We start from the raw sequence: 20,598 nt of genomic DNA on the forward strand, positions 1-20,598 counted from the left end.
AAGCATTTTTAATAACAAGTTAGATCTTTCTTGCTCCATATTATGTGGCATATAAAATATTAGTGATATTCCAATATTAAAATTTAAAATCTAAGACATGTTAACAGAAACTACATTTCTGCTGCTAACAAAACATATGGCAAAGAATTATGGTCAATGTAAATGAATTCCATTATGGTTTGTTTACCACTGCTTCTGAAGAATTTTTATACCCATATGGTTATTATTTGCAGTGCATTTACCATTATTGACATAAGGAATACACACACAAAAAAATTTGCAATCTCACTAAGCCCTATTCAATTTTTGTAGTTCCTTGTTTTTCAAGATGGCCGTAAGGCTCTGCAGTGCTGCCCTGGTGGAAGAACACTAAACTACATAGTACTCGTAGATATTATTGACAGTCTATGAATCACACAACATAAGCATTTACCACTGAGCCCTGGTATGCCATGAGGCATTCCCTCATGGGACTTGAGGCATTGGAATAAATGTGTTTCAAAACTGTGATTCATCTGCTTACCTAAGATAACTTTGAAGGATTGAGTCTCATTCTTACTGTATTCAGTTGTAAAGTTCAGCCTGAATTTTTCTGGAGAGCATTTACTGGATCCTTTACTTCAACTCTCTATTCCTTATGGCTAAAAATATACCACTGATGTATCTTGGACATATGTGGGCTTGTAGTGGCCTTTAAAGATTGTTTCCAGTACATATTTCACATAGGCACCTAAAAATCTCTTTAATAGCCATGCCGTCTTTCTGGTGGACGAGGTCACCATTGTGAAATGTATATGGGGCTGCTTTGTTATATGCTTCTAACATGATTTTTAAGAGGGTTTCTGGTTGGGGTACTGGTTCCTTATCTGAGAGGTAAACTCTGTCCAATATTATTTTGATTGTTTCATTGACCAGAACATTAGTGAAAATGCCCAGGGAATGCCCAAGGGCATGCAGCACTCAGTGGTCGACGTTTACATTAAAGGATATTAATTTCTGCTCCATGTGGTGGGAACCAACAGTGGTTTCCAAGACAAGTTAATTCAGGACATAATAAAAAAGAGAATGGACATGTTCTTCAAGAAGCCACAAAAAAGAACAACAAAATCAGACTAGGAACATAGCCATCCAACATCAGATAGACCACTGTCCACTCTTTGAAGATGAGAAAAAGAGTATGAGTAACATAATTAAGAGAGGAACAGGGCCTAACTCCCCATATGAGAAAATAACAAGAATTTACTGCAAACCAAGTCTTACAGCAGTTATGATAATTAACAACAGTCTTTCTTTTCTTATTCTTGTAGTCTGTAATTCTTAAACAACCAAGATGTTTAGTCTGTATCTTGTGAATTAATTTTTTCCTTTCTCTCTTGGTTTTCATTCAAGGTTTTTGCACCTTATTTTCAATTTATCCTTTGAATCTATAGACTGGTGATTCCTAGGGCCCTCATATGCCTAGCACTGGAGGCCATTTCTAATTGTGATTTTCCATTTATTTAGTAGAAACCAGTGAGGGTTTTGACTTACTGAATATCCAGTTCCTTGTAGTGCCCAGTTTCTGGCTGACTAAGGCCATTGAACACTCCCATCACCAATGGGGTTTTAACTGTCATCATCCACCAGGCATTCAGAGTTGAAGCCTTAGCCATGTCCATCATTCAGTTGCCACTGTTTTCTGTTGCTCTTCCTGAACAAGGGCACAATTTTTATTTGTGGCTCTAGCCTTTTCCTAAAGAGGTGTTAACAAATCAGAGTTAGGTATTCTTTAATTTTTGAAAATTATTCCATCCCACCAAAATAAAATTGTTCATTTATTAGTACAGTAAAGTTCGTTTATAGTGAATTCCAGGGGACTGTCATCTTCAAATCTTTATAGGCATCATTCGTTATGAAAGGAGATACTTAAAATGAGTGGATTACCTCCCTTGTTTTGATACAGAATGAAATCCAGACAGTAAAATATTGATCCTCCTAAGTGTATCAAGATTTCTAATACATTTCAATAAAAGTAATTGTTAGTTTAAGAACTGGATTGTATTTTTATGTTTGATGTTTAAAACAAAATTAAAGTTATGTTTGAAGTCTTTTATTTATTCAAAACCTTTAAATGAGAAAATTACAGCATATTAATTTAAAACATTTTTATTATGCATTACATAAAATAACAAGCACTAAGCAATTATAAAAACAGTTTTCACTGTAAAAAGTCTGTTACGGACTTCTCTACTAAGGAGGAAGTTATGTATTTCTGAAAAAATGTCTCCATGTCAGACAGATTTGTACATGTGGTTGGGACGTCTTTCTTTGTTGCAAGTTTCCGTTGGAGTGATTATAAGCTAAAACTTTTACATTCTAGTAATATGATATTTTGACATGTTCTTCTTTATGGTGAGTTTCTGAAAAAAACTTCACTGGTGTAGCAGTTGTTATATTGATTAACAATAAAATTATCGCATGGTTGTAGCTCTTATCAGTACAATAAACAGAAAAATTCGAGGTATTTTTACAAATAAAAAACTGTCACCAGGACATACAAAATAGTTTGTTATATGCCTGATTTTGTAATAAATAATTCATTACATACCTACAACTTTAAGTTCATTTATTTGAATTGGGACCTGATGGGATACTAAACACAATGATAAAAAAATGAGCTGAACTCTTAATCATTCTGTTATAAGCCTGAATTTTTGTAAATAGGGCTTGGCGTTAAGGGTTAAATGAAAATGACAGCATATTAATTTAAAACAAGCCTGTACGTTATAAATGAACTTTACTGCAATTGGTTTGTGGTAAAACAAAAACATGTTTTAGCAAACAGAAGGATTTTTTGTTACTATCTAGAAAACAATAGGATCTTTTTTAAATTACAGTACATATTTCCAACAGTCAGACCCTTCAGAACATTCCTCATTGCATTCTTCTGTTTGGCTGTCTTTTGTCATTTTTTTCTTTTAGAAAGCATTTTAGTTCAGTGTAATCATTCTTTTACAAAGCATTTTAGTTCAGTGTAATAATATGAAGTGTGTTGAATACCTCTTTAAAATCTGTAACACTAGTTACTGCAGTGCTTACTCCTTCAATCTCTCTTCAGTTTGAGGAGATAACTGAAAATAAAAAATAATTTGAAATAAGTTTGTAGTGATCAAGGTAGTTGGTTAATTCAAGTTTTTGTAAAGAGTAAAAGATGCCTTGGCTTTAGTTCAGTGAGTAAGCCAAGTTTATGAAAAATAGTTTGAAAGGGGTGCGTTGTTTAGGTCTTACTGTGTTATTATCTTTTCTTAGGTTCGGGAGGCTACAATCAGGGGGCATCTACAGTTTATAGGTCAGGGAGCCATGGGAATACATCAAAATCCCCCAATGCATATCCTCCCTCAAACAAATCTGCCTCAGAATTTACCACTTGTTCAGAACCAGCCACCCCAGAATTTCACCATCAAAGATCAGCATCTGCTAAAACCACCACCATTTATGGGCACTGGTAAGTAATTTTTCTGGTTGTTAATTTTTCACTATTTAGAAAACATTTTGACCATGAGTATATACACTACAGTAGCTGTATTCTTTTGGCAAATGAGTGGAAGGTGAGTTGATGAACAAACAAGTAATTATTATGGGTAATTTCAATTCTAGTAAAGATACAATTTATCAGTTAATTACAGACGCTCCTCTACTTACGAATGAGTTACGGTCCGATTGCCTGTTCGTAAGTTCATTTTGTTTGTAAGTTTGACTTAGTATACACAAAGTCAATACATACAGTACTATTTATGTTTTTCTTATAAGTAACTTACCAAGTAATTACAAAGCTATGGTTTCCACTCGTGCAGCAGCCTAAATTTAAAAACTTGTGGTAACACTTCTATTGTTTTGTGTATGTGACTAGCCCCATCCACTATCAGGGAACAATAGGAACAACAAAGCAGAAGAGCTCAGTTTGTATTTGCTGGCCTCCGTCGCAACACTGGATGTACGCAGCAGCTTATTTTGCTTTATTTCATCAGTTTTTTGGTCCAGTTCTCCAGGATTCGGTGAAGTACTCTTGCATTTGTGCAGCCTTCAAGCTTGTTAGCTTTAGCTTAGGTTTTTCTAATCTTTTTTGGATTAATTATGTCGGACCAGGCGCTAGCTTCCGAGCTCATGGTGCCAGTTGACAAACACCCAGCGCCTCCTCTTCCAGCTTTGAGTTCTTCTGCGCCCGTGGTAGAGGATTCGTCCTTGGCACCCGTCAAGCAACAGTTGGCCGATATTATGGGCTTACCTCATAAAGCTCCTGTTATGGCAAAGTCAGCAAAGGGATTGTCTCTGTCTCTGGTCTCTTCCGAAGAAGAGGAGTTTGACCAAGAGCTTACCCCTTCAGCTTACTTATGCAACTCTTCTTAGATATTTCTTGGTGAGCTTCCCAGTGTTTTTTGCGCCAGCTGCCCCAGTCTCACCTGCCGCAACTTTCCTTAAGAGGAACCAGTCTGATGTCAGTGCTGAGCTTCCAAAGATGGTTCTTTCCTCCTCGCTGAGAAATGCACTTAAAGGAGTTGGAGATTGGCTCTCAGCAAAGAGAGAGCAGGGGAAGGCCTCTTTCTCTCTTCCACCTTAGGCTTATGCGTAAGAGATACCTGTCATATGCCACCGGGGAAGCTCCTTCTTTGGGAGTTGCTGCCTCCTCCCGGGAGACTTCTCTGGCCTCATCGACTTGGCACAATGCTCACCTTTCTCGATGGTGAAGATAATGTTTTCTTTGGTGGAACTGGATCACCTCATGAAGAATATTTTTAAGGTTTATGAGGTATTCAGTTTTCTCAACTGGACAGTCGGAGCCCTCACCAAGAAGACTGAGGACTGTACAGACTTGGCAAGTGACTTCGCTTCAGACAGGCTTGGTGTACTGCCATGTGCGGACAAAGTCATCAGGGACGGATCTCTGGAACTTGCGGCTCTTTTCTCTGGGAGTCCTCAAGAAGAGAGAACTGTGGTGCTCCTCCATGACCAAAGGAGTAACTTCTATGCTGAAGTCAGCCTTGCTGTTCTCTCCTTTGGACCCTCTTCACTGTTTTTACAGGACCATGGTCAAGGAAATAGCTACAGACCTCCAGAAGAAGTTCACACAGGACCTTCTGGTGCAGTCTTCTAAGTGATCTAAAGAGCCCACTTCGGTTGCGAGCGCCAAGTCAATCTCACTACTTCAACAACAGCCCTTTCATGGGAATAGACCAAAGTATAAACTGAAGTCCTGCTCCAACGGACGTTTTTGGCCAGATCTATCAAAAGAGCCTCTACCAAACTTTCTTCCAAAAAGTGAAAAGACAGTCCTTTGTGCACCAGTAGGCGCCAAACTTCTCCATTTTTGGGAGAGGTGGAGTGTTAGAGGAGTGGAGCAGTGGATCATCGAGGTCTTGAAAGAGGGCTACTCCATCTTTTTCAGGGAGAATCTACCGTTAGTCACCATGCTGTTGGGGCTTTTTCTTTTAGTACACAATTGGTGCAGTATGATGGGAACAGGTTTGGAGGTTATTAAATGAAACTCTGACTGTCCTTAACCTATTTATTACCTTAACCTACAGAATGGAAACTTAACCTAACCTTAACACTATAATTCATCAAAACTTATTCTACTTAGTTTTAATCTTATAGTTCCCCAACTATCAAAAGTGAAAAGACAGTCCTTTGTTTCAGAGACCAGCAGATTAAAAAAAAAAAACAAAAACAAAAAAATTGGGCTGGAATGACTGATGAGAGGTGACAAGCAAAGAAGGAGCAGAACAAAACCACAAAATACAGCCTTAAGATTAATTTATATTGTGCATACTAATTTACATTATATACAAGTGAGTCAGGTCCAGGAGAGGAAACGCTTAAAATGACCAATTATTTTGACCAGTTAAATAAACATTACAAATAACAGGCAGCAACATAAAACTCACATGTAATCAAATCTTCAGTAATCAATAAACAATTCACAGACAGCATAATACCATAAATAACACACTAGCGGCATAAAATAAAAAAAAAGTCAGCATAATAAATAATACATGATCAGCAAAATAAATATTACAGCATAAATACAAAATCAAGCAGCACAATAAATACAACAACAAGAACAGTAAAATAAATGCCACTCAAATAGCACACCACAAAAATAGACAAACTCCAAGAGTAGTTGAGACGGTCACCACTGTCAACGAGGATGCAGACAACCGGACGAACACGGTCGAGGCATCGAGACAACCACTGGCTGTGGAACAGGAACCCATCCGTAAAGCAGATAGCCTTGATTGAGTCGTCAAGACAGCCGTTTGCTGCCGAAGGAACGAATCCTCACACAGATTACCAACAATGGTTGACACAGATTACCAAAAATGGTTGAGCCATCGAAAAACCTATCCTTGCCCTGGAAAACTGACACTGCAAAGTCCATTCCATTCAGAGAAAAAACAACTTGCAGGAAAGGAGGCAACAACCCACCAAGGGAACAATCGGCAAACGATTGTCCTCACACTTAGCCGAATTAAGAACCCTAATCTAAATCCTCAGCCTTAATCTACACTCCTCCCACAGCTATCCAAAGAACCTTAACCTAATTAAGCCTTGCTGTCAATAAATCTTAATACTATAGTGTTCCCCCAACTATGGTCTCTGAGACTTTGCCTTCAGATTGGGAGTTAGCTTCCTCAACACCAGCCAGTTTACGGTTTCATCGTTATCCTTCTTCCTACTGGAGAGATCAACACCTAGTTTTGTTCCTTTCCAAGTGCTGTCGAACTTTATTTACTGCAGGTGTGTCAAGATCAGCACCTTTGGGATTTAGTGTCATATATGGAGGAACAGGGAGAAGGGTGGCCTGACCAAGTGTTTTTGTCTCTGCCATGTGGCAGCTTTGTGGTTCCTCCCTATGCTCCTTATCACTTCTTTGTTTTATCCCTTTGTTTATTTTTAACTACTCTTCTGATTTTCTTTCTTTGATTTCTTTCTTCTTGTCAGATAAGGTGAATGAGAGCTCCTTACTCTACGCTAACCCACCCAAGCAAACTGCAGGTAAAAAAGAAAAATAAAGATTAATCAAACCATCATATACTAACAAACATTCAAAAACACAGTAAAAAAAAGTAAAATCAAGTATTAATTCATACAAGCCAACTTTTTCATTCTACCAAAACTCCAATCATATTGACGGCCTACTCGAAAGGTTCCAAGAGCTATTCGGCCCTTTCACAGGAAGTCTCATCCCTCCTCCGGAAGAGAGCTGTAGAGGAAGTAGATTTCATCATGGAAGGCTTTTACGTTGACTATTTGTAGTCTCCAATTCTTCCGGGAGTTGGAGACCTGTCCTCGATGTCAGCGCTCTGAACTTCTTTGTCCAGAAAACGAAGTTCAAGATGGAGACAAACCAGTCGGTACTATTGTCCATTCACCGGGGTGATTGGATGATTACCCTCGACATGCAGGATGCATAATTCCATGTCCCTATCCATCCAGACTCCAGGAATTACAGTGCATCAGGTTTGTCTTCGAAGACAGAGTTTTTCAATTTCGGGCTCTGTGCTTCAGCCTCTCTACAGCTCCTCAAGTTATTACACGGGTTCTCGCCCCTCTCAAGAAATAGCTCTATCTTCTTGGCATCAACATATGCCTTTACCTGGACGACTGGCTTCTCCCATCACCCTTGAAGGAGAAGTGCATGAAGGACCTATGGAAGACCCTTCTCGTTGCTCAAGAACTAGGAGTTCTGATCAATCTGCAGAAGTTGCAGCTGATACTGACTCAGGAGATTATTTATTTAGGGATGAGGATCAACTCTCAGAGTTTTTGGGTTTTTCCATCCCCCAAGAGAGTCGACTCCTACCATAAACAATGCCTTTTTTACAAGCAAAAATTGTGTAGAAGAAACCATCTGGTGGAGGTAAAGAACTGTACGGTCATAAATGGAGAAACGGTTAGCCCACAACATAGGTTAGTTGTGTCTGATTTTTTTATATGGCGCGTAGTACAGGGGAAAACTGTGGTGCAGCCTGAGATAAAGTGGTGGAGGCTAAAAGACCAAGAGATGAGACAAAGTTTTAAAGAAAAGACCTGCACAGCATTAGATTAGTGGATGATGTGAACATCTGGTGGGTAGAAAATAGCACAAAGATACTGAGAACAGCAGAGGAGCTATTAGGGAAAACATCGGGTAGAGGATCATCTAATGATAAGGAGAGCTGGTGGTGGAACCAAGATACTCAAGATAAGGTAAAAAGGAAATGAGAAACAAGGATAATGTATGAAGGGGATGAATCTGTAGAAAATGAAGTGGCCTGGAAAATTGCAAATAAAGAAGCAAAAAGGGCTGTGGCAAGGGCAAAAGCAGGAGGAATAAATGAGATGTATGAGAAAGTAGAAACATCAGAAGGTCAGACGATGATCTACAAGATAGCAAAAATAAGAGATAGAGCAACTAAAGATCTGACGCACATCAAACAGATCAAGGACCGAAATGGAAGAGTTTTGTCAAGGGAAGAATGTACAAGAGCAAGATGGAAGGAACATTTTGAGAAGCTATTAAACGAAGAGAACCCCAGAAGAATAAGAGAAGAGAGAAACCCACAAGTAAGAGCAGTAACAGGCATCACCAGAGAAGAAATGAAGAGAGCACTTAACAAAATGAAAAATGGGAAGGCTGTTGGACCTGGTGGTATACCAGTTGGGAGGAGGAACTGATATACTGTACTCTGGGACCTCATTTCAAAGGTCTACCGCCAAGAAAAAATGCCGGACAGCTGGAGAAATAGTATTATGGTCCCAATATCTAAGGGAAAGGGGGATATACAAGACTGCACAAATTACATAGGGATAAAATTGATATCTCATACTTTGAAGATATATGAACGAATTATAGAGAAAAGAATAAGGAATGAAACAATAAGTGAAGAACAATTTGGGTTTATGCTGGGAAAGGGTACAGTAGATGTGATTTTTGCACTAAGGCAAGCAATGGAAAACATGCAGAAAGACGGCAAGGGCTACATCTAGTATTTATTGATCTGGAGAAGGCATATGATCGGGTACCTAGGCAGGAAGTGTGGAGATGTATGAGAGAGAAGGGTGTTTCAGAAAAGTATGTTAAAGTATTTTGTCCAGGATACGTAGGCAGAGGTTACCACTCAGGTAAGGATCACTGTGGGAACAGAAAAGTTTAGTGTAAGAGTTGGTTTACATCAAGGTTCAACTCTCAGTCCCTACTGTACACTCGGCAAGAAAAGTGAAGATACAGTTTTCATTAGATTTCGTTCATCGAATTTCAATTTTTTTCTTACAGAAAACACATAATCTCGGTAAATTTACTCTAGTATATGAAAATACAATGCAAATTATATCATATATATTAAATCTGCAAAACAAAAATGTTCAGATACTTAAAAACACCATGCATGTACGAAGTAATCAGAATTTCTCAGATGACTTCGTTCATAGAGATCTAAAAGATAGTATGTGGATATCTCAGTGTAGTACTATTCATCAGAACGGCAATATTTACTCGTTTTCCGTTATGAACCGGCTTATTATTGCGTCATCATACGAGGTAATGCTAATTTCTTTAATTTTTATACATTCATGTTTGTATTTCACGGTGTTAAAAGTCAGCTGGAATTAATGGCAGTAAATGTTGTGACACCTAGGTAGGTTGACCAAATCTATTTACATCCATAAGAGCGTTCTCTATGATGTGAAGGGCAGCGCAGGAGCTTCAGGGGAAAACACAAGTAACTGGATGTTTCTTGACGTTGCCATAATCTCTCTCTCTCTCTCTCTCTCTCTCTCTCTCTCTCTCTCTCTCTCTCTCTCTCTCTCTCTCTCTCTCTCTCTCTTGCTTGCTAAAACTCCAACATAGTGTAGCTCAATCTGAAATGAGTAGCTCTACCGATAGGCTCTCTCTCTCTCTCTCTCTCTCTCTCAGCTCTCTCTCTCTCTCTCTCTCTCTCTCTCTATTGCCAAAACATACTTTACAAATACAGTATCGAGTCTCTAAAAGAAAAAAAAAATGAAATTAGCTCTACAGTACTATAGGCCTAGGGCTTACACAACAGCAGACACACTCTCTCTCTCTCTCTCTCTCTCTCTCTCTCTCTCTCTCTCTCTCTCTCTCTCTCTCTCATCATAACAATGCATTCGTTCCTTTTCATCAGACATTGCTCAAATTTAACTCTCGATTTCATTATGGAAGATCGCGTTTCCGATTATGCAAGCATTCCGTTCAATGTGGTGTCATAAATTCATTTGTGTAAGGTTGCTTGGTAAGTTACGTCGAAAAATGTTTATTTTCCTCAGAACTGTCGCTGCAAATTACAACTTGAACGAATACTGTAAAACTTACTACTGCATTTAAGTATCAATGATTTCAGAATCGTAGAATATGATTGAAAGTTACAAGAGGTCAAGCAAAAAACAAACACAATAAGACGGAAGCTCCTCCCCTTTCTAAAGTTGCCAGATGTCGCATTATTGAGCAACAATGTCCGAAGATTTAAAAAAACTGTATCCTCACTTTCCTTGCCGAGTGTACATCTTTGACCTTGTGATGGATGTTATTACATCAGATGTCAGAGAAGAAGGCCCGTGGGGTGTGATGTTTGCTGATGATGTTGTTTTGGTGGACCTGACTAGAGAAGGGGTGGAGATAAAGCTGGAGTTGTGGAGACAAGTTCTTGAAGATCGAGGTTTAAGGATAAGCAGAGCTAAGACAGAATATCTGTGGATGGGAGGGGAAGGAAAACAGGGTGCAGTTAAATTAGGTTTAGACGACATCAAGAAGGTTACCACTTTCAATTATCTTGAGTCCTGTGTGATGGATGATGATGGCATGGGCTTAGAAATAAACCACAGGATACAGTGTGCTTGGACGAATTGGAGGAGATCATCGGGAATATTGTGCGACAAGAGGATTAGTGCAAGAGTAAAAGGAAAGTTTTATAAAAGTGTAGTTAGACCAGCAATGGTGTATGGGTCTGAGACGTGGGCAATAAAGAAGCCTCAAGAAAGGAAGTTGGAAGTGGCAGAGATGAGGATGTTGAGATGGATGTGTGGAGTCACGAGAAAGGATAGGATCAGAAACGATTATATTAGAGGGACAGTCAGAGTGGTAGAAGTGCCAAAGAAGATTGCAGTGGTATGGTCATGTCATGCAGAGAGAGGAGGATCATTTGTGTAGAAGGGTCATGGACATGGAGGTGGTTGAGAGGAGGGCGAAGAGGGGAAGGCCAAGATTCAGATGGAAAAATAACGTAGCAAATGACTTGCAGGAAAAAGGGTTAAGAGAACAGGATATGCAAGATAGAAGAAGATGGAGAAGGCTTACATGGAACAGCAACCCCATATAGAGATGGGTAAAGGCTGAAGACAAAGAAGAAGAAGAGAGTCGACTCCTGCCTTCGGACAGTCCACAGCTTTCTCTCTCTTCCGTCTTGCTCGGCCAATTGATGGATGAGTTTTTTAGGAACTCTTACCTCCATCGAACAGTTTGTCAAGTTGGACAGACTCCATAAGAGAGTCCTGCAGTTCTTCTTGAAAGCCAGCTGGAACAGGAGAACACAGCCAGACTCCTTTGTGTTCCCCATCACGACAGAAATCAAGTCGGACCTGCCATGGTGGATGTCCGATGGAAGACTTTCAGGAGGAAAATCTGTGCTTCCTTTGAGCCCTGATCAAGACTTTTACTCGGACACCTTGGATCTAGGTTCGAGAGCCCTTCTGGGGAGCATGGAAGTTTCCTGGACTTAGTCCCCAGAACAGAAGAACCTTCACATCAAAGTAAAGGAATTGAAAGCCATTCATTTAGGCCTCCAAGCCTTCTCAGATACGATTGTCGACAAAACAGTAGTGGTCCATTCGGACAACTCCACTGCTCTTTCCTACATCAGGAAACAAGGCGGGACTCACTCCTTCTCCCTCTGCGAAGCAGCAAAGGACCTCCTCCTCTGGACGGACCAGAACCGATTGAATCTTATTTAATTCATTCAAGGCAAAATGAATGTTTTGGGGGACAAACTGAGATGTCGCAAACGGGACCCCCTGGTCTGCATTGACCTCTGGGAACTATGGGGCAGACCAACCTTGGACCTGTTCGCCAGCTCAAGGAATCATCGCCTTCCTCTCTTCTGTTCTCCAGCCCCGGACCCTCTGGCATTGGCGGCAGACGCCATGCCTCAGAATTGGTTAGACTTAGACCTCTACACATTCCTGCAGTTCAGTATGATGAGGGAAGTGCTCAACAAATTTCGGTCACCTCACAATGTGACAGTGACCCTGGTAGCTCCATTCTGGTCTCTGAAAGAGTGGTTCCCAGACCTTCTAAGACTATTAGTGGACTTCCCAAGGCTCCTTCCACAAAGACCATGTCTACTTAGACAGCCTCGTTTCAGATTTCACCAAGGACTAGCTGCTCTTGCTCTGACAGGCCTCAGACTGTCCAGAGACTCGTCAGAGCGAAGGGATTTTCAATATCAGCTGCAGAGGCTATTGCGAGATGTGGATGTCAGTCTTCTTGCAAAGTCTATCAAACCAAGTGGGCAGTCTTCCGCGGATGGTGTAGCAGACATAACATCTCATCTTCTAAGACATCTGTGACTCCATCTGAGGACCTCTAGGGGGCTGTCATTGTCCACTATTAGGGGGTATAGAGTTCCGTTTTTAAGCATAAAGGTCTAGATCTGTCATCCAACCGAGATCTTAGCGACCTCATCAAGTCTTTCGACACTTCTCAGCAGATGAAGGTCGACTCTGTCTTTTGGAATGTGGACGTGGTTCTCAAGTGGTTAACGGGCCCCTCTTTTGAGCCCCTTTGTTCCGCATTTCTCAGGAACCTGACTTGAAAGACTATTTCTGGTCACTTTGGCTACTGCCAAACGTGTCAGTGAACTTCAGGCCATCAACAAGAGGACAGGATTCGCTCAAGGAGACGCAGTCTACTCTTTTACTCTCGGTATCCTAGCCAAGAACAAAGTACCGTCCAAGCCCTGGCCTCACTCGTTACACTATTAAGAATCTGATGGATATCCTTGGCCTGGAGGAGGAGGAAAGGGTCCTTTGCCTTGTTAGGGCCTTAAGGTATTACCTGGACAAGACCGAGATGACCATCCAGTAATCTCTGGTGCTCTGTTAATTATCCTTTCTGACCCCTTTCCAAGAAGGCATTATCGTTCTTCTTAAGGAACTTAATTACCAAGGCACATTCTCAGATCCAAGAGGACATCTTGCCCTCCTTTAAGGTGAAAGCCCACAATATCAGAGTGGTCACTACCTTGTTTGCTTTCAGGCAAAATATGTCACACTCTTCAATTTTACAGTCGACTTACTGGAAGTAAGAAACAGTATTCGAAAACTGCAGTACCCTGGGACCTTTATCAGTGGCTGGCATGGTATTGGGAAAAGCAGCATAGGAAGCTTTCCTTTTATCCTCTGTCTCATCACCATGATGTAGGGTGTCGAGTCTTTGGGGAGCCTGATGGTACTATGTACCTGGAGTGCACACCAGATTTTAGTGGATGGGTGGTGGTTTTTTTTTATTTCAGTGTAGGTGACAGTGTTGTCTGGTTATTGTGTTTTAGTGCTGCGCCCAGGGCAAGGGCATCTGTTTTTAAGCTTTGCTAGCCATCGAACTTTTCCTTTGCTGCAAAGCTCCCACCCAAAGTAGAGGCACCTCACGGCTGTACCACCACACTACTACAGGTTAAGATGAGCACCGACCAGAGGCGGTATTTACCTGCAGTAGCTCTCTTACCAAGTAAGGAAACAACAAGCATTGTATCAATGCTAGCAAATTTTCTATTTCAAATTCATTGCCATAACTTAATGTTTTGGAGTAGAATATGTCCTTGCATCCCACCTCCTGTCAATGTGGGATTCAGCTGTAAGTTAAGTATACCTTAGTTTAACCAGACCACTGAGCTGATTAACGGCTCTCCTAGGGCTGGCCCGAAGGATTAGACTTATTTTACGTGGCTAAGAACTAATTGGTTACCATAATTACTTGGTAAGTTGCTTGTATGAAAATGTTATTTTCACAATAAAATTAAGTTTCATGTATACTTATCAAGTAATTATGGATTGGAGCCCTCCCTCCTTCCCCTCTCATGGATATAAGGGCACAAACGAATTGAGCTCTTCCACTTTGTTGTTCCTATTGTTCCCCGATAGTGGACGGGGTAGTCACCAACACAAAACAATAGAAGCACTACCACGAGTTTTTAAATTAAGGCTGCTGCACGAGTAGAAACTATAGCTATGTAATTACGTACTTGGTAAATATATATATGAAACTTAATTTTATTATGAAAATAACATTTTTTGTACTAAAACCCAATACTATAGCTGATTCACTTAAAGTAGATTCTTGGGCCTACAAGACGTTTGTTTGACGGCCTCTGATTGGCTGGTACCAGGAGGCAGGCGACTCACTCAGTCTCATTTTTATGTATGTAGCCCAGAAAACTAGCAATATGTATATATATTTCTTCATTTATCTCATGTTTTGCACAAGATAGGAAAGTTTTGGTCATACCATAGGATTTGATATTAATTGTACAACTAAATTTGATTTCCTGAAATCAATAAAAGAAAACACAAAGGAATTACAACAAGAAAAAGTGGAGAGACGCATTTAATTCTTTATCCGTTCTTGACGCAGTTTACCAAGAGACGGTGATGATGATCTGCATGATACTGCGTTGGTCCTCTCAGCCAATGACAGTTGCCAATTAGCGATATGAGAAGTTTGCAGTTTCGGCAATATTTGCTGTATTATTATCATTACATTTTCTGCAAATAAATGCATAGAATTCCCATTATGACTGTCGAACATTTTCACTCCAGTATTGTACTGTATATATCTGTATGTCTGGACCTATCTGATACGAAAGAAAAATAATCAGATGGATGCATCTGGATGTGTTGGGTTCAATTTAGTCTAGAAATTTGCATACATACTGTAGACTACAAGATAAATAACAGGCCTACATAATGATGAGTTCATTATTATGGCCGCTCATTTCTCTGGTCAATAACATCAAAAGCTTATTTTTCATATGTTCATTCAGTGAATGAAAGTACATTTTTTATTTCTTACCATAAAATCTGTTGGCAATGTCTAAATTGAAGCCAGCACATTCAGATGCATCCATCTGATTATTTTTTTTCGTATCAGGTATGTCCAGACATACAGATATATACAGTATAATACTGGAGTGAAAATATTCGACAGTCATAATGGGAATTCTATGCATTTATTTACAGAAAATGTAATGACAATAATACAGCAAATATTGCTGAAACTGCAAACTTCTCATATCGCTAATTGGCAATTGTCAACGGCTGAGAGGACCAACGCAGTATCATGCAGATTGTCATCACCATCTATTGGCAAACTGCATCAAGAATGGATGCAACATAATAAGACATATTCTCCATTTTCTCTTAAAATCTGAAAGCACCCAGAGCATTCAGGGTGAATTTATTGAATGAAAACAAGTTTTATTTTATCTTGATCGCATGAATGATGCGAAATCCAATGATAAGTAAAAGCGGGTATAAAGAATTAAATGCTTCTCTCCACTTTTACTTGTTGTAATTCCTTTGTGTTTTCTCTTATTGATTTCAGGAAATCATATTTAGTTGTACAATTAATACCGAATCCTATGGTATGACCAAAACTTTCCTATCTTGTGCAAAACGTGAGATAAATGAAGAAATATATAAACATATTGCTAGTTTTCTGAGCTATATACATAAAAATGAGACTGAACGAGCCACCTGCCTTACAAATGATGTATAAAACCTAACATTAAACAAATTATAACAATACAGTACAGTAAAGTACTTATACAGTTTTCTTACTTTTGAACTGGTGTCGTAGTTTTCTCGTGATGAATGATGGGAGGGGGAGGGTGGTGTGGAATTAATAAAGGGGTGGCAGGTCGTCAGCATCTTCTTTGTTTTCTTCAATTTCTTCGGGAAGGATTTCTTTGGCAAGGATTTCTTCATCACTTTCCTCTTCATTTGGGGAGGAAGCAGTCATTGGAGGTGGGGAGGCTCTTGAGGTTGAAGGCACTTGTTCAAAGAATATGTACATGGAAGTTTGCATTCTTTTCTTTTCATTGTATATGATATGATAATCTTGAAAAGCATTGTTGACTGTTGTTGCTACTTTTGAGAAACTCTCAACATTGGGGTCCTGATTCGCAAAAATAGTCAACACTTTTTCTAGAAGAGAAAATCCCTCAGCCATCAATTTTGTTTCAAACTTTTTTAAGGGAATAAGTTCTTCCTTTTTTTCGTGTTCTGTTGTTTGCATTTCTTCCAGTTCCATTAATTCCAGTTCCATTAAATCCTCATTTGTCAGCTCCTCTGAATGACTGTCAGACAGCTCTTGAAAGTCCTTTTCCCCTAAGTCAAGCTGTAACTTTTCTCTTAAGGATTCCCTTTTCTCCCTTTTCTTGATTAAACCCTCTGAAGTCCTTTACAAACTGTGGGCATAAGGCCTTACATGCTCCATTCATGTTGATGTCACTTTCTTCATGCCATGCAGCATCAATGTTCGTTACACAATTGTAAATGTTGTAACCCTTTCAGAAGTCACGTAAGTTCACATTTGCGTCGTTTACCTCCTTTAATGCTTGCATGTACATACGGTGAGTGTAGTATTTTTTAAAATTTGCTATTACCCCCTGATCCATTGGCTGAATGAGTGCAGTTGTGTTAGGGGGTAAATAAACAACTTGAACATCGGATGGAAATTGTCTAAGTGTGGTGGGTGACCTGGGCCATTATCCAAAGTTGAGAGAATCTTGAAAGGAATGTTATTCTCTCTGCAGTACAACTTGACTTTGGCGATAAAGTAATGAAAAAAATCAGTCCTCAAATACAGTAAGAGTCACCCAGGCTTTCTTATTGGACATCCAGATTACAGGTAGAGAACTTTTTGTGATATTTTTCAGTGTCCGTGGATTTCCTGCATGATAGATGAGGAGAGGTTTTAGTTTCCTGTCTCCCAAACAATTGCCACCCAGCAGTATTGTTAGCCTACCCTTCGCCGCCTTAAATCCTGGCAAGTCTTCTCTTCTTGGCTGATGTATGTTTTTTCAGGTATTTTTTTCCAGAAAAGGCCTGTCTTGTCTATATTGAAAATTTGCTGAGTGGTATAACCTTCCTTATCAATTATTTCCTTGAGTATCTTGGGAAATTTTTCAGCTGCTGTCTTGTTGGCGCTCGCCGACTCACTGCTTATGGACACGTGATGCGAGTTGGCTCGTTTTTTGAATCAATAAAACCATCCATAACTTACAGCAAACGTTTCATCTTCAGCACTTTCACCAGCCTTAGTCTTCAAGTCATTTTAAATGAGCGTGAGGCTAATTGGTACGCATCTTTGCCTCTGGTGTTCCATCCAGATACCCAAAAGTTTTCCATTTCTTCTGCCACCCTCCCCCTTCTCTTACTTATAATTTTTGGCTGCATTGGCTCAGCACTTTTTACATGTTCCATAAATTTGTCTTTGTTCTTCAGAATTGTGCCGATAGTTGAGCTATTCATAATACAGGCAGTCCCTGGTTTACGATGGGGTTCTGTTCCTACGCCACGTCATAAGCCGGAAATCGTCGTAAGCAGAAAAATCATCGAAAATTGTAAAAAATCCGAAGAAAATCTTATTATTAATGCTTTGGGTGCATTGAAAACAATGTAAACTGCATTTTTATTGAGTTTTTCATCAAAAAAACCTCCAAATTTTTATTATTCTGCCGCTTTAGAGCCATATTTCTTCCGTCGTATTGGTGTCGTAAGCGTTGTAATCCCGGAACGTGACGTAAACTGCGAAATAATTTTTGATGAATATATTTGAAAAGCGTTGTAACCTCGGACCATCGTAAGCCAGACCCGTCATAACCCGGGGACTGCCTTATAATGCCGCGTTATGTCAACCATTTTTTCACCACTTGTGACTTCTTTATTATTGCCACTTTAGTTTCCATTGAGATGGCTTGCCGCTTTTCAACACTATCACTTCATCACTGGCCTTGCGCTTGCCATTAGCCATGATAGATAATGGATGCAGTAAATATGTAACAATAAAATCAGACAAATGACTCACTGCACAGGAGATGAAGTCTCAGCACCAGCCTAGGTACAAAGAATTTGGGATGCTTAGTGGCATCAGCTACAGTGCTGTTCAGTGTCAGTAGGAGCAGAAATTGTAACTAAGTTGAGGCAGGCCCTCACAACAAACTCTGGACTTGCGAGTTGCAGCCCGGAGAGCTCCAAACAAAAATTTAATTTACGAGCACGGATGTTCGTATCTCTGAAAGTTCATAAGTTGAAAGTTTGTAAGTAGAGGAGCATCTTAACCTTTTCTGTTGAATGTAAGGAATTGTGCCTAAAATGTCCAAACAGTTTTTCAGCGTCATTAAAACATAAAAGTACTGTAAATTGATTAAAAAAAATTTCTTTTTATTCTATTATGCTGCAGTAACTAGTTCCATGGCCAAGATAGTTTTAGGAGTCTAAAAAAGAATATTACATTTTTTGTGATGATATCCATCTCAAAATTGTCACTATGCTCTTCCATTTTCAGCCAGTAGTTTAGGAAGGCGTGCTTCAGATGGTGGTGCTAACTTGCAAATGTACTTTCAACGTCACTGGAGTGAAGGTTATAGTCATCCCAACAGTCAAGAACAGATGACTCAGGTGCTGAGACTCAGAATATTTTTGTTATAGCTTGTAAAAAGGTGGAAGATATATAGATCTTGATTGTTTATTTACAGTAATCCTATCATAGTAGTTTTGTATGATTCTGCAATAGAAAAAGATTACTTATGATGGTAAATATAATACTTTTTTTTAAAAGTCCAACGGTAATTTTCCTAATTGAGCTTTAGTTGTGATGAAGTTATCTGACCAGTACATTATTTATAATTAAGTTTTTATTAGATTTTTAAATTTCAACAAAAGAATCATATTTGAATTTGCTTTTAGATTGGACTAGGCACCAGCTGCTTAGGGGGTCATTCGCAGCCCTTACCGCAACAAGAGGATGAAATCACGGGACAAAGGGAGGAAGAGATAGACCCGAGTGATGTTGCCCAGTAAGTTTTGTTCGGTAAAATGTGAATTGAAATGCAGTGTTTGTTATCCAAGTTGTTATGTACAAAATTTTCTGATCACCCAGTAGATCGGTAGGGTATTCAGTTTTACCTACAAGAACAAGAATGGTAAAGGGAGACCATAAATATGTGAGGTTCTTTTTTTGTGTTATAATGCAGTTTTGGGTATAGAAATTTTTTTCTATATGATTACTACTACTTTTGCTATTATTGTTTAGTTTAACCAGGTAAAACTCTTCAAAATATGTACTACCAGTGGGGCGGATGTATTGACAAGTCATGTAAGGAAATTCTCATTGTGAGTTTGATTACTAAGGGTTCAGTTATTCTTTTATCATGAAAGTACTTGCAGTGATACTTTTTTATACTGTATTGTAGTGCTGATGTAGCCATCTAACCCAATATTTTAGAGCTGGCAAGCTAAGCTGTTGTTGCTATATGAAATGGGTTAGATTTTCAGTTGTCATTATCGTTTTTAGAGTACTTTTATCTGTTGTAGTTATGTTCTGTATGTGGCTGATACATCCGTCTGTCATTTAAAACAATTTCCACTGCCAGTAGTATGCTGAATTGAGATATTCCTTTTACATTAAGTTTTACATGACCATTATTTCAAAGGTACATGTCAGGGCGCGGTGGTAGTCAGCGAGCTACATTACCTTTAGTTGGGCCAAAGGATGTACAAGAAGTACAGAGGAAAATGACACCTAACAGAGCAAGGAAATCAGGATTATCTATGGTTACGGAAAGGCATCCTGGTAAGAACAGAAAGTCTTGTGGGGTAAGAGGTACCACTGTTGGTTTATGTGAGAATGATACGTGAACTGTTTTGTGTTTGCTTGATATTTGTTGATTTTGATAGAGTTTTGTACCATGTTGCTGAATTTATAACAGTTGCAGTGAGGTGCTATGTTGAAAATGATTTAGTTTTTCCATTTATTGTACTTGGACTAAGACTGTGCTTAACCCAACCTGAAATGAAAAGGAAGATGTGACTTTCAAAGTGCAACTTCAGTAAGTTAGAAGAGTTTTAATGAATTAAGTACTATGGAGCTGATGGGGTTTATCTTTGGTTTTCAATCCCCTAAGAAGAGTAGTTGGTCTTTTCCCTCAAAAAATGACACTCCAGCCCAGTAAAGGAGAAACTTGTATCCCAGACAAGATGCAGTACATGAATTTTACATTCCATCTTGTAAAAATATGTATGAAGGTAAACAAGAGCATCACGTATCTGGTGTAATGCAGTAAAAAATTACTAGCAGGGATTTTTACTAATTAACAGCACGATGATACAGATTAATGACAAATGTTCTGATGGTTCTAGTAGACTTACTGTATGCCAAAGCCATTGATGACAAAAGCTGCAAAATATTTTTAGAAAATTTTGTAGAATATGTGATGGAAGACATGTAAAAGTATATTGATCAGATCTTTGTAGATGATATTAAGGAAGAAGAAGAAGAACAGGCACAGTTAT

At 39.2% G+C, this 20,598-nt stretch overlaps 1 protein-coding gene across 2 annotated transcripts in view; it reads left to right on the plus strand.

Annotated features, from left to right (window-relative positions):
- The window catches only part of LOC136833807 (serine/threonine-protein kinase SIK3-like), a 575,016-nt gene that overhangs the window by 258,356 nt on the left and 296,062 nt on the right, over positions 1 to 20,598 (plus strand). For both annotated transcript variants that reach the window (XM_067096082.1, XM_067096081.1), the window contains exons 11-14: positions 3,289 to 3,484; positions 18,593 to 18,705; positions 18,994 to 19,103; positions 19,740 to 19,879. In XM_067096082.1, coding sequence (XP_066952183.1) covers positions 3,289 to 3,484; positions 18,593 to 18,705; positions 18,994 to 19,103; positions 19,740 to 19,879 — 559 coding nt within the window. The remainder of the gene's footprint in view (positions 1 to 3,288; positions 3,485 to 18,592; positions 18,706 to 18,993; positions 19,104 to 19,739; positions 19,880 to 20,598) is intronic.

The sequence above is a fragment of the Macrobrachium rosenbergii genome, chromosome 52 (assembly GCF_040412425.1).
Source record: "Macrobrachium rosenbergii isolate ZJJX-2024 chromosome 52, ASM4041242v1, whole genome shotgun sequence".
Taxonomy (NCBI): domain Eukaryota; kingdom Metazoa; phylum Arthropoda; class Malacostraca; order Decapoda; family Palaemonidae; genus Macrobrachium; species Macrobrachium rosenbergii.